We start from the raw sequence: 12,657 nt of genomic DNA on the forward strand, positions 1-12,657 counted from the left end.
TCACACTGTACAATAATAATTGGTGTTCATAATGATGACCTTGGATTACCCACTTAAGATTAAATCCTTCTTGAGATGGTTTTATTTTATTTTAAGATTTTATTTATTTATTTGACAGAGAGATCACAAGTAGGCAGAGAACCAGGCAGAGAGAGAGAGGGAGAGGCAGGCTCCCAGATGTGGGGCTCGATTCCAGGACCCTAGGATCATGACCTGAGCTGAAGGCAGAGGCTTAACCCACTGAGCCACCCAGGCACCCCTCAAGATGGTTTTAATATTGAATAGTATAATCTAGGGTTTTAGAAATGGGTGACTCACATATATTGGGAAAGATCTGTAAATATGCTAACTCAGCTAAACAGCTTATTAACTAGAAGACCCCAAGTTTTCTCAGCCATTCTGAGTAAGTTCAACTTGGCTGAGCAGTCACATTCCAATTTGCTTACAGATATATGACCGAGTCACTGAATGGTTTTTCTCATAGTGGGAAGGGAATTGGTCACGTTTGTCTCTTTGGCCGCTCAGCCTCACACACAAATAAGATGGCAGCTCATGTGCACCGCTGGAATCCCTGACTTCTGCTGGCATTAGTAAATAACCCATATGTCGGTGCTACTGACATATGTCAATATTGCCTATGAAATGTGTGAGAGGAGGGATAAAGTCTTAAAAGCTAAAAATGGGTGCATTTTATTGTATGTTAATTGGTACCTCAGTAAAGTTGATTTCAAACAAGTAAATTCTGAACCTGAATCACCCTCAAGAGAAGGAATGCAGGTCTCCACCAAGACGTGTGATGCTTAGTAAGCTTTGGGAAGCTGCCCCCTAATATCGTAAGAAAGTTCTGTTCATTTATCATCTTCCAAGCATAATCTAGGCTTCTGGCAAATTAGACCCAACCACTTTGCTCTACACTCAGTTGCAGAGGGGTGAACCCTCCTAGGGGTTTCCAATTCTTTTAGAAACTCCACTATTCTGGAAGGACTTATGGTTATATGGACATTATATCCTATGGGAGACACTGTGAGGTTTATGCCATGTCCCAAGATCCCTCCACCTGGGTCTGTAACGGTTAGCCCCGGAAACAAGGTTCCCTTTGGCTGGCGCTGCCACCACCAGCTTCCCCCCTTCTCCTACCCCGCGTTTGGCCGTCTCCGGCGGCGGGACTTCCCTATTGGCTAGCCAAACACAACCGACTGCGACAGCCAATGGAAGCCGCTCTCCTGAACATTCAGAGGATGGGTGCTCGTGGTGTGATGAGGGGAGGTTGGCGCCTGGCACGCGCCCCCCTACATCTGGCAAGTCGGTGACAGAGACAGTAACTCCCCCTACACACGCACACCCCGTGCCCCCAGCTCCCTCCTGTCAGCTGGCTGGCCCCCACGGCCCACGGGCGTATCTTGGCAGCGCCCTCCCTGGCTCCCTAGGGCGCGCGAGTGCACCTGCTTACTCAATAAGACAGAGCATCCCTTTATCCCAGGGCTTTGGAGGGGGCCGAGGAGGCGCGGGAGGTGAAAGCGGTATCTCTGCCCCTCCCCACGCCCCCGCCGAGTCGTGCCGCTTCGGGGCCGAAGTGCTCCAGAGATGCCTTAGGGTGCAGCTCTCTTTGTCTTCTCCAGCTGTGCTCCCTGCCCACTGACCCCGCGCGCTCCGAGACGTGGGGGCGGGGAGCCCGCAACCTATAAAATAAATGGGGGCAAGGAGGAAGGAAGACCTTCCCGGGGCGGCGTGTGCCGCTCTCCTCACCCCCTCCCTTCCCTCCTTAGGCTTCCTCCCTCCGGTGTGTCCCTGGGGTCCAGGCAGGGAAGGGTCTAGGCAAAGGCGCGGCGGCAGGCGCTTGGGGAGCGCCAAAGGACCGCCCGCCCGAGCGTCCTGTCGGAGGGCGCAGGCAGGAGGAGGCGGCTCGCGGCCGTCCCACTCTCCTCCATCTCTCTCCCGCTCGCCGGCTTTTGTGAGCTGCAAGGAGGGTGCGCTGACGGAGGAGGGGGGCCTGGGGAGAGAGGCACCCCCTTCACGCGCGCGCGCACACGTTACCGGCGCACGCACACACGCGCGGACATACACTCACAGACACGCACACACACACGCACAAAGCTCGCTCGCCTCGAGCGCACTAACGTGGCCGTTTTCTTTGTGTGGAGCCCTCGAGGGGGGTTGGGGCCCGGGTCCGGTCCGGGGGAGATGGCGCAGCCCATCCTGGGCCATGGGAGCCTGCAGCCCGCCTCGGCCACTGGCCTGGCGTCCCTGGAGCTCGACTCGTCGCTGGACCAGTACGTGCAAATTCGCATCTTCAAAATCATCGTGATTGGGGACTCCAACGTGGGCAAGACCTGCCTGACCTTCCGTTTCTGCGGGGGGACCTTCCCGGACAAGACTGAGGCCACCATTGGCGTGGACTTCAGGGAGAAGACAGTGGAAATCGAGGGCGAGAAGATCAAGGTGATCCAGACGGTCAGGTCCGGGAAGGGAGGGATCTGGGAGGGGGCCTCCGCTGAGGCATCGCTCTGGTGGTTGTAAACGTCCAGCGCGTGGTTGTGTCGCCGCTGGCTGAGCCCAAGACCTGGCAGCTCCTCAGATCCCTTTCGCCTCTCTCAGTGGCCTGGTTCCCACCTCACCCTTTTTTTTTTTTGTTTGTGTGTTTTTTTTTTGTTTTTTTTTTTGTTTTTTTAGGGCTGGCGGGAGTGGTTACACTCCTGCCCTTTGCCCCTGCCTGACATCTGCCACAGGAAAATCTTGTCTGATACCATCCTTGACCCTGAGCCAGGAGCAGTGGCACCTGTGGGCAGAGGGAGGCATGAGGCATCTCTTGGTTCTGGTCTGTGGGATGGATCCCAAAGCCCTTTACACATCCTGAGGTCTCTTCTACCTCTTGGGTGCAAATGGGCTGCAAGAACCTACTTGGGTTTAGCCCTGAGGCATTAGAGAGGGGGAAAAGACAGAAATCCGTAGTGAATGAGAACCCCTTTATTTCAAAATAGAGCCCTGCATAACACCACCAGCCCCACATAACAAACTTGTTCTCTTGGAGCAGTCTCTCTCCAATGATATCTTCATTTGTCTGTGATACCCAATGAATGAACTGCTTCATTACTCATTCTGTTGGTATTGTCTTCAGCAGGCCTTTGTAAAAATGCAGAGCAACTTATCTGGAGGCCAAGGAAAAGTGTCTTGCTCCTCCCCCCTCATTAGTTTATTTATCAAGTAGGCTAAGTACAGATATTCTTGTCTGACCACTTATGCTCACTTTAGTTCAGAAAAGGTAGAAACCCGATAGGACAGAAATAGTTCAATATGCAGAAATATTTCTATGTGCAGAAGGAGGACATGGCAAGGGCAGCTTCCTGTGACAGGAGAGCACAGGGGGCAGGATGATGGGCAGGAATGTACCTCAAAAGGCATTGGGTACTAAAGGCCAACTCCCCTAGGCCCACAGCTGGGCTTTTCTCAAGGCTATGGTCTGACCCTATCAGGTGAAGGTCAGTATCCCTCCTGCTGGTCAAAGAGCCCAAGTGACCCCAAGGCCCCTCTTCTGGGTGATGTGAAGAGAAGGGCTGAGTAGTATTAGGGAGAAGGATGAAACCCTCTGAACTGTACATAGCTCTGGATTCCTTGATTATTAAAATGAATATGTTTTATTTTATTATTATTATTTCTTGAATGAATGTGTTTTAAAATGGCTTCAGAGACTGGGCCAAGGCACTAGACGTCAGGAAGATGGGCAGCTCAGTCCTGGTAAGGGAGAGCTCTGGAGAACAAGTGAGTCCTAGGGTCAGGAAAATAGGGCACTGTTTTGAGATAGTGACCTTTTTGTCCCTTGCATTTTGAAGGGAATTTCTACATTTCCTTTCTAAGTCAAAAGTAGCTATCTGTCTCTATCCTTTCCTAGAGCTCATCTGTTGAGGTTTACTTCGTTTGGACTTTCTGTGGTGTGTCTAACTTCTTTCATGCAAGGTTCTAAGATTCTGGAATTTCTAAAACATGCCTTTTTTAAAAATCCAAAGTGGGAATATACTTATGGATGTGCTCTTAAACCCTCAAAGACCTTAACACTTAATGCTATTGCTTGCTTAAAATCAAGTGTCCCATTGAGGCAAAGAGTTTTCTGGATTTAAAAGAGGGGAAATAAGTCTACCTGAAATTCATATGGCAGAAAAAGGAAGTGTTTGGGAGTTTGGGGGACGGAGGGAGGAGAGAAGATGGGAGGAGAGGAGAGGAGAGGAGAGGAGAGGAGAGGAGAGGAGGAAGCCTGAAAGTGGGAAATGGGAAGGGCAAAAGAAGTGGAAGAGGGCCACTGCCCAGTGGCCTTGGAGAGATTTTTAAGACTCCTTCCCTTCTAACACCCCAGTATTTAGTGAAACTGGATTTCACAGTCTTGGCCAAAGATTCCAGGCTTTTTCCCAGAGGGCAGACAGAGCCTGTGACAGTGTGACTCACCAGATACAGAGCTCAGCATAACACCATGTGCTGATAAGTGCTTAATACAGGCTTTTTTGGGAAGATGATATTTTCAAGAGGGCAGAGCCTTGTGACACTGCTCACAGAGGAGCCCTCCGAGTGCAGATTCTGAAGAAGCTCAGGGTACGGGCGGGGGTAGGGACTGGGTGACCCTGTCCCCTGTGAAGCCGTTGCAGCCAGGGCCCAAGGCAGCCGGTGAGAGCAGCATGTCCGTGGGAAGATGGCAGGGCGCAGCAGCTAGCACATGATCTAGAGAGGAGGAGATTTTGCCCCACACTCTGGCTGGCTTGGAGATTTTTAGGGAACAAATGCAAAACCCCTGCTAGGAGGTGACTGTGAAAGCCTTTCCCATTTGGGGGAGGGAGAGAAGTGCAGTGTGACAGGCTGAAGTTGCCCTAGACCATAGCCAGAGATAAGAGGCTGGGAGGCCGCAAGTGCCAGCATCCACAGACGAATGGTGGAGAGGTCTCTGCTGGCTCTTCCTTCGGCCCAGGGGTGGGGTGTGGCCTCTACTGGGCTGTCTCCCTAGGTCCCAACCTGTGCAGGGGGATGGATGACTGAGTTATCGGATTGGGGGCTGCTCTCATAATTACCAGAGCCATTTTTAGGGCTTCAAAGCCCCATTTGGTGTCTCCAGTCCATGGATCCCTGCCCCCTTTTGATCACAATATTTATAATCCAGTGTTTCCTGGTTAACATGAACATCCAGGAAAGCTTCCAATGAGTTCATAATAATAGTAATAATAATAATAACAACAACTGCTATTTATTTACTAAACCAAGAGCCCCGGCTAGGCGCTTTGCATGAACTGTCTAATTTGATCTTCACAGCTGCCTTATGCAAATCAGGCTATTATTATCATTCCTATTTTATAGATGCAGAGACCAAAGGTAGGTTAAATACCTTGCCTAAAAGGCGCCTGGATCGGAGCTCCAGTCTTTGAACGCTGAGCCCAAGCACTTCTCTGTCTCACTACCCTGCTTTCCCTGGGACAGGGTCAGGATTTCTGCATGGATTCAGAGCCCGTGCTCTTTACTACTGCCCTCTGCTCTGGGGGTGATCTCTGGCCCAGGGCAGTGTGCTCAGAGGGTGGTGGCAGGCGGGGCAGCCAGCCTTGTGGGCTCTTGTAGGCCAGGGGCCCAGGGTTATAGCCCTAGAACTGAGGAGCCTTCAAGACGTCTCCTTCAGCTCCACCCCAGATACCGAATTGAGTGCCTGGGTTTTACTTTTTGCATCTTGACTGTCTCCCTTTGCATGTGGAGAATCAGAGAATGTTCAGAGATGGAAGAGACCTTAAAGAATCTCTAATCCAATGTCCTCACTTAACAGATAGGAAACTGAGGCTCAGAGAGGGAAAGTGACTTGCCCAAGATCACACAGGGACAGGCCTACTACTCAGGTCTCCCCATTCCCTGGCCAGTGCTCTTCTCTCGCAATTTGGGCTAGTCCCATGGTGTGCCCAACCCATGCAGTTACCTGTGACAGGAACACAGAGGGGCATGATGTAGGAAAGATCACAGCTCTTCCTGACAGCCTAGGAAGTGTGGAGGCATTCCTCGACCCCTAAGGAAGAGTGGAGCTTCCTTTACTGACATGATATGTCCATCTCCTACAGGTTTAGCTCAATCATGCTGAGCTTGCCTCAGCCTAAAAGCACTGGAAAATGCCAAATAGGAGTGTGTGTGGGATGGAATGGGGAGGTAAGAGAGGGGAGGCTCAGAACTAATTTTTGAGCCATTCTTTGTAAATTCTCATGGAATTTACCCATGCTTCTGGCTAGTTTGGTCCCCCCCAACAGCTGGGCACCCCCTCTGCCCTAGCCCTCCAGACCAGGCAAACTGCATGTAGCCATGGCTGTGGGCAGGTGCTGCCCAGGACTGCGGACTCTCTTCTTCTGGGAGCACTTGGACCAACACCTTCCTGTGTTACATTACTGAGCGGATGGAGGCTGAGCTAAGTGTTCCCTCAGAAGCTGCCTGCAGTCAGAATGACATCATGTCTTCCTTAGGGCTTCTGAACTTCCATCTTCTGGCAGTTCACTTAATGGCTAATTATCTATCAGTGTGTGTTTTCTGTCTGCCTTGCTGCCTCTCCTTCTGCGCGTGAGTTTCTCTTTGTCTCTCTCCTCCTTTGCCATTCTCTGTGTCAGTCTCTTGTGTGAATGGGTGTGTATCTTAGATGCATATGGGACAGTCCAGCTAGTTCAAAAAAAGATTTGTTTTAGACTTTTCCCATCATCCACTCGGGCATCCTCCAAAGGTTACAGATGTATTTGTCTCCCTTTTTCTACTTCTACCCTCCCCCACCGGCCTCCAACAAAAGGACATTCATCTCTCATCTATAGAAAGATGCCAGATATGTTCCTCAGGGAAAAGAAATACCCATGTCAGCTAAGAGCACGTGCAGGGGTGGGGGACTTGCTGAAACTTGCTCAGGCAGCGATAACCCCAGGAAAATGGTTTAAAAGACTAGATTTATCTTTGGCAGCTCCCCACACTGCGCCCCTCCACCCTCCTCGAACACCCCTGTCACTTTGGGCCTACCCCCAAGCCACCCATGGCATGTTGCTAGCATTACTCTCTTCTCCCCCTCCCAAGTGGCTGCCTTTGCTTTGGCTCTAGCCAGTCATCAAGAAACCAAACTTCCCGTGCTTTCCAGGAGGAGAACAGTGGATCCAAGGACTGGTGCCACTAGGATGGCCAATGGGTCTTCTGAGACAATGGCAACAACTGGCACTTGCAGAACACTTGTATTTTGCAAACGCTCTTTCTTGTGTGTTAATTTGCCTAGTCATTTACTCCACTACTAAGTAAAGGAGGTGGAAACCAGGTCTCTCAATTCCAAGGCTACTGCTGCTGCATTTCCCATAGCACCTGCTCAATTAGTTGTCAGACCAGACTTGGTTTTGGGCCAGGGAGGAAGGGAGAATGTGTATTAGGCATTGTGTCTTGTACTTACAAGAAACACTAATCCTTACAGCATCTCCACAAGACTGCTGAGGTTATCCTCAGTTTGCAAGGGAGGACACTGAAGATAGAGTAACTTGACTGAGGACACTTGACTAGTAATAGCACGAGACTGTGCTGAGGTTTGTGCCCAAGTTGGTTTTCCTCCACTACGCCCCCACTAGGCTTTGGAGAGGACAGAAGATGGGGAGCAGTGTGTGGCTAAGGGGCAGTCACCACCCCTGGCTACTGTGCGGACACAGTGCCCACAGGAAAGGAAGAATGGACGAGAGTACCCCCTGGGAAGCGTAAGGAGATGTTTTCACTGTCTGGCAGGGATGGGAGGTTTGGGAGGATGCTAAGAACGCGGACACCAAACCCCCAAACAAAATGAGGTCATTTGTGTGCAGCCATCCGGCTGCTGTGCTCTCCCTTTGTGATTGATGGTTCTGAGGCCACACCATCCATTCCGATTTTCTGCTGTGAGCAACCTGCTAACTGGCTCACTGCTGGCCATAGACAGGGGTGCAGAGAACTTTAGGGTGGGGTTTACAAGGAGGTTTAGTGGGAGCAGTACTACAGTTTAAATTCTGAGCCTCCAAACGAAAGCTTCAGGGCTCCTCATGGCATTGGAAAGGTGAGGGAGGTCTATAGCAGAAAGGGTCTTCCCCGCAGCTCCGGCAGTTTGGATGGGGTATACAATTCTGGAGCCAAAGAAAAGCCAAACAGCCAACCTACTCAGCCCCAAACACCTCACACACGCCCACCCGTGTTCCTGCTAGTGGCAGGTATTTTTAGAGTTCTGAGCTCATGGTGTTAAAGCATCTGCCACATGCCTGAGGGCTGGTCGGGATTCAGCCTTACTCAGAGGCAGGAGTTAGGACTACTGGAGGGTGGGGGTGGGGATCTGGAGCCAAGCGGTAATGATATTCTTGTGCTATACCCGCTCTCTTCCCACTGACCTCTATTCCTTTCCTGGCCCGCTCTCCCTTTCTCCCTGCTCAGAGCACTGGCAAGGTGGAAGAAATGAAATCTTTTCTGTCTCTGCTTTCTGATGCAAATCAGTGTTCAAGGACCTGTTTTTCGGCTTAACCAAACTCGAATGTTCTCTCTGAAATCACCTTGGCAGATACGTAGTTTTGGTGGCTCAGGCCAGTACTGCTTTTTGATGATGATTATGATGAGGATGACGATGATGATGATGGTGATGGCAACAATGGTGACAAGTGATCTGATGCAGAAAAACAACTGCTTACAAGTTTGGGTGGAGAAATGCCAAGAGCACTGATGAAATAACCAGAGAACAAATAATATATTCTAAGTGGTGTGTTACTGGAGTGCCAGGGTGGCTCAGTCGTTAAGCATCAGCCTTTGGCTCAGGTTATGATCTTGGGGTTCTGAGATTGAGGCCTGTGTCAGGCTCCCTGCTCAGCAGAGATCCTGTTTTTCCCTTTCCCCCACCTCTTCCCTCCTGCTTGTTCTCTCCACCCACAGTAAATAAATAAAATCTTAAAAAAAAAATGGTGTGGTACAGACTCAAAGTGCAATAGAAAGTTTTAAGAAAAGAAAATTAAAGAGAAGTTGGAGAAAAGTGGAGTTTTAGGAAGAAGGCAGATGTGAGCTGAGCCTTGAAGGATGAGTGAGACGCAGGCCGATGAGGCGGTGCCCAGTTTCTGCTGGGGAAGGACAGACTAGCACGAGGGAATGAACTGGGTGTAGCCCAACAGTCCAAAACCAGGCTGGATGGGGCCAAATTATGACAGAGATTTTTCCATTTGATGCCACATGCAGAAGAGGGCTGTCATGGTTTCCTGAAGAGGGGGATGTCATGCTTATAGGAGCAGGGTTTTAGGAAGTATAGTTTGGAAGCAGTATGTAGGAAGCACTGGAGTGGAGACTTCTAGAATCCAAAAGACTCTGCTGTAGTCCAGCAGTGAGGAGAGGAGGGTCTGGCCTAGAGACATGAAAATCAAAATAGAATGGGAGAATTTGACAATCATGCCAAAGGAATGTGGCAGTCATGTCCCTAGAGGAGAAGGGGAGCCTGGACAATGAAAACTGGTGTTCAAAATGATGAGGACTCTGGGGCCCTGTAAGATCTTCATTCAGCAAAGAGATTCAATTATATTTACCAGATACTGACTGACTGACTGCTAACTCCAAATAAAGGCTATACTTGGTTTTAAGAGCTGTAGTAGTCAATTAGTGACCATAACCCAATTCTCTTTAATAACTGAAAATTATATAGGGCCTTGGGACCATCATTCTGAGTATGAATTTCTCTTGTCCAAGACTTTGGATGTATAAAGGGAAATAGATGGGGCTGAATGTGTGTCAATTCGAGGGTATCCCTTGGGAGTTGCATCTTTGGAAACTTTGTTACTGATATCAGCATTTTTCCTTCATAATTTGGCCTTCATCCCAAAAGGTGAGAGGCAGAAGAAAAATCCAGTGAACTAAATTACCTTTTATATACCAAACAATAAGCTAAAATAAGCTAAGAGGTGAGATTTTTAACACTAACTTTAAAAAGTCATGCAAAAACCGCAAGACAAAGTGATATGTTTTTAGTAGAAAATTTGGAAAATACAAAAAAAATATCATTTATCACCCATGACCCATAAATAACCATTAATCTCCTGGTAAGTACACTTCCAGTCTTTCCTAGGCATAGGTCTATATTTAATATTTTTCTGAAAAACTGGAACCATAGTACATGAAAACTTTGTATCCTGCTTTTTTCATTCCTGATATTTTTTGAAAATTTCCACCATTTATTCCTTGAAAACATCATTTTTAATGTCTGCATAATGGTCCATTGTATAGATATGTACATACACTTTAGCTATTCTCTTACTGAGCTTTTAGATTATTTCCTGTTTTTTAAAAAGTATAAATAATACTGCAGTTAAGACTTTTGTACAGAATTTTGACCACATCTCTGCTATTTCATATAGATATCTGGAAGTGAGATTATTGGCTTGAAGAATTTTGAATATTTTTAAGGTTCTGGATAATATTGCCAAATTGCCCTCCAGAAAAGTTCACCAATTTACACTCATTTTTCAAATAAAAGCCTTAAGATTTAAAAAAAACCATTTATTTATTTATTTATTTGACACATACAGAGAGAATACAAGCTGGGGGAGAAGCAGGGTCCCGCTGAGCAAGGAGCCTGACATGGGGCTCAATTCCAGGACCCTGGGATCATGACCTGAGCCAAAGGCAGACGCTTAACCAACTGAGCCACCCAGGTGCCTTAAGATTTTTTGACTCAAGATTTTCAACTAGAATGATCTATCTATCTATTTATTTATTTGACAGAGAGAGAGAGAGAGATCACAAGTAGGCAGAGAGGCAGGCAGAGAGAGATGGGGGAAGCGGGCTTCCTGCTGAGCAGAGAGCCCGATGCAGGGCTCGATCCCAGAACCCCGGGATCATGACATGAGCTAAAGGCAGAGGCTTTAACCCACTGAGCCACCCAGGCGCCCCTCAACTGGAACTTTTAAGAAAAATTTTATAAACCCTGAGAGAAACTTCTCTCTACACTTTGATATGTCTACTCTGCCAGTCTGTGTCAGGGCTTCTCACCACATTTTTGTTTTTTAAAGATTTGTATTTGTCAGAGAGAGAACGAGCAAGTGCATCAAGCAGGGGGGAGCAGCAGGCAGAGGGAGAAGCAGCCTCCCTGCTGAGCAAGGAGCCCAACTCCAGATTCATCCCAGGACTCTGGGATCAAGACCCAAGCTGAAGGCAGACACTTAACTGACTGAGCCACCCAGGCGTCCCTCTTACCACGTTTAAGATAACAGAATCGAGTTTTCTTCTATGTATTCTTGTTTTCTTTACTGACTCCACATATGGGTTTTGTATCTTCCAGGTTCAGGTGTGGGACACAGCAGGTCAGGAACGCTTCCGCAAAAGCATGGTGGAGCATTACTACCGCAATGTGCATGCAGTGGTCTTCGTCTATGACGTCACCAAGATGACGTCCTTCACCAACCTCAAGATGTGGATCCAAGAATGCAATGGGCATGCTGTGCCCCCACTAGTCCCCAAAGTGCTTGTGGGCAACAAGTGTGACTTGAGGGAACAGATCCAGGTGCCCTCCAACTTAGCCCTGAAATTTGCCGATGCCCACAACATGCTCTTGTTTGAGACTTCAGCCAAGGACCCCAAAGAGAGCCAGAATGTGGAGTCAATTTTCATGTGCCTGGCTTGCCGATTAAAGGCTCAGAAATCCCTGCTCTATCGTGATGCTGAGAGGCAGCAGGGGAAGGTGCAGAAACTGGAGTTCCCACAGGAAGCTAACAGTAAGACTTCCTGTCCCTGTTGAAACCAAATGGTGTAAATACAAGATCCATTATTACTGGAGTTTTTTCTTTCCCTTTTTTTCCGTGCCCGCCTAACGCTGACACCTGCTTGTTTCCATACAAATTGATATTAAAATAAAATTTGTATAGATTATCACATGCCTTCATGTCTTGCTTTCCTCCAGGAAGACATTTCTGACTGTGCTGAGTAGAAGAGCAGCCCGCCCTCCTAGAGCGGTACACTTGGCCAAGGCACCCTCCCTACCAGCCTTCTATGTCACCTGAATCATTTGAGTCACTTCTTCAGGACTAATTCGCTCTGTCACTCAGTGTTATCAGTGGGCAAAAACACCCAGAGGGGGTGGGATACAGGCCAGATATGTTTTTCTATGGCGCCCATGGAAGTGGAGGATAGAGAAGTCTTGAAAGGAGATGTTGACTCATAAATATTTCCTAGGTTGCCTGGATGTCGAGAGTAGGTGGCTCTCTCCTTATCTCCCAAAGCTTAAAAATAAGAAGTATAGATTTCCCAAGGGGCTCAGTTGCTTCCAAAGTAGCTAAATCCTGCTTCCCATATTTTACCACACAGTCTCTGACACCCGGAGTGGTATTTCTTGAAGAGGGCAGGGCTCAAGCCAACAATCTGTTATGCCCCCAGATCCGTGCTGGGTGCTATGGAGGAAACAGCAAGAAAAGGATTTGTCCCCTATGTTCAAAAACCCTCTGATCTTGTGGGAAAAGACACGAACTACTTGTGAACAAAAATTAGACAATGACCTCACCAAGTTCGAGTCTGTGCTCTGGGAATTGAGAGTGTTATGTACTCAACATTAGGAAGGAGTCACTGAAAAATAACTGACCTTATTTTGTATATTGAGTAAAATGTTACATTTGGATTGGTAAAGAGGAGGGGACTGGGACAAAGTGACTTTGGGGGTTGAGT

The 12,657-nt window shown here is 48.3% G+C and overlaps 1 protein-coding gene across 2 annotated transcripts; it reads left to right on the plus strand.

The window, feature by feature from the left end:
- Positions 1-1,850: 1,850 nt before the first annotated feature.
- RAB33A (RAB33A, member RAS oncogene family) lies at positions 1,851-11,871 on the plus strand. Of its 2 annotated transcripts, none has more exons than XM_032843391.1 (2): positions 1,851-2,451; positions 11,282-11,871. In XM_032843391.1, the coding sequence occupies exons 1-2, from the start codon at positions 2,182-2,184 to the stop codon at positions 11,735-11,737; spliced, it is 726 nt and encodes a 241-aa protein (XP_032699282.1). In that variant the 5' UTR covers positions 1,851-2,181; the 3' UTR covers positions 11,738-11,871. The 2 variants fall into 2 exon arrangements, with proteins under 2 accessions (XP_032699282.1, XP_032699283.1); XM_032843392.1 differs by having other exon boundaries at positions 1,857-2,439.
- Positions 11,872-12,657: the final 786 nt, after the last annotated feature.

This window comes from Lontra canadensis, unplaced genomic scaffold, assembly GCF_010015895.1.
Source record: "Lontra canadensis isolate GAN:19392208 unplaced genomic scaffold, GSC_riverotter_1.0 scaffold138, whole genome shotgun sequence".
Taxonomy (NCBI): Eukaryota; Metazoa; Chordata; class Mammalia; order Carnivora; family Mustelidae; genus Lontra; species Lontra canadensis.

Bases quoted from the DNA above. Each gene is read 5' to 3' on its own strand.
- RAB33A (XM_032843391.1), top strand. From the start codon at position 2,182: ATGGCGCAGCCCATCCTGGGCCATGGGAGCCTGCAGCCCGCCTCGGCC. The intron at 2,452-11,281 runs GTCAGGTCCGGG...TGTATCTTCCAG, and splicing joins AGATCAAGGTGATCCAGACG to GTTCAGGTGTGGGACACAGC.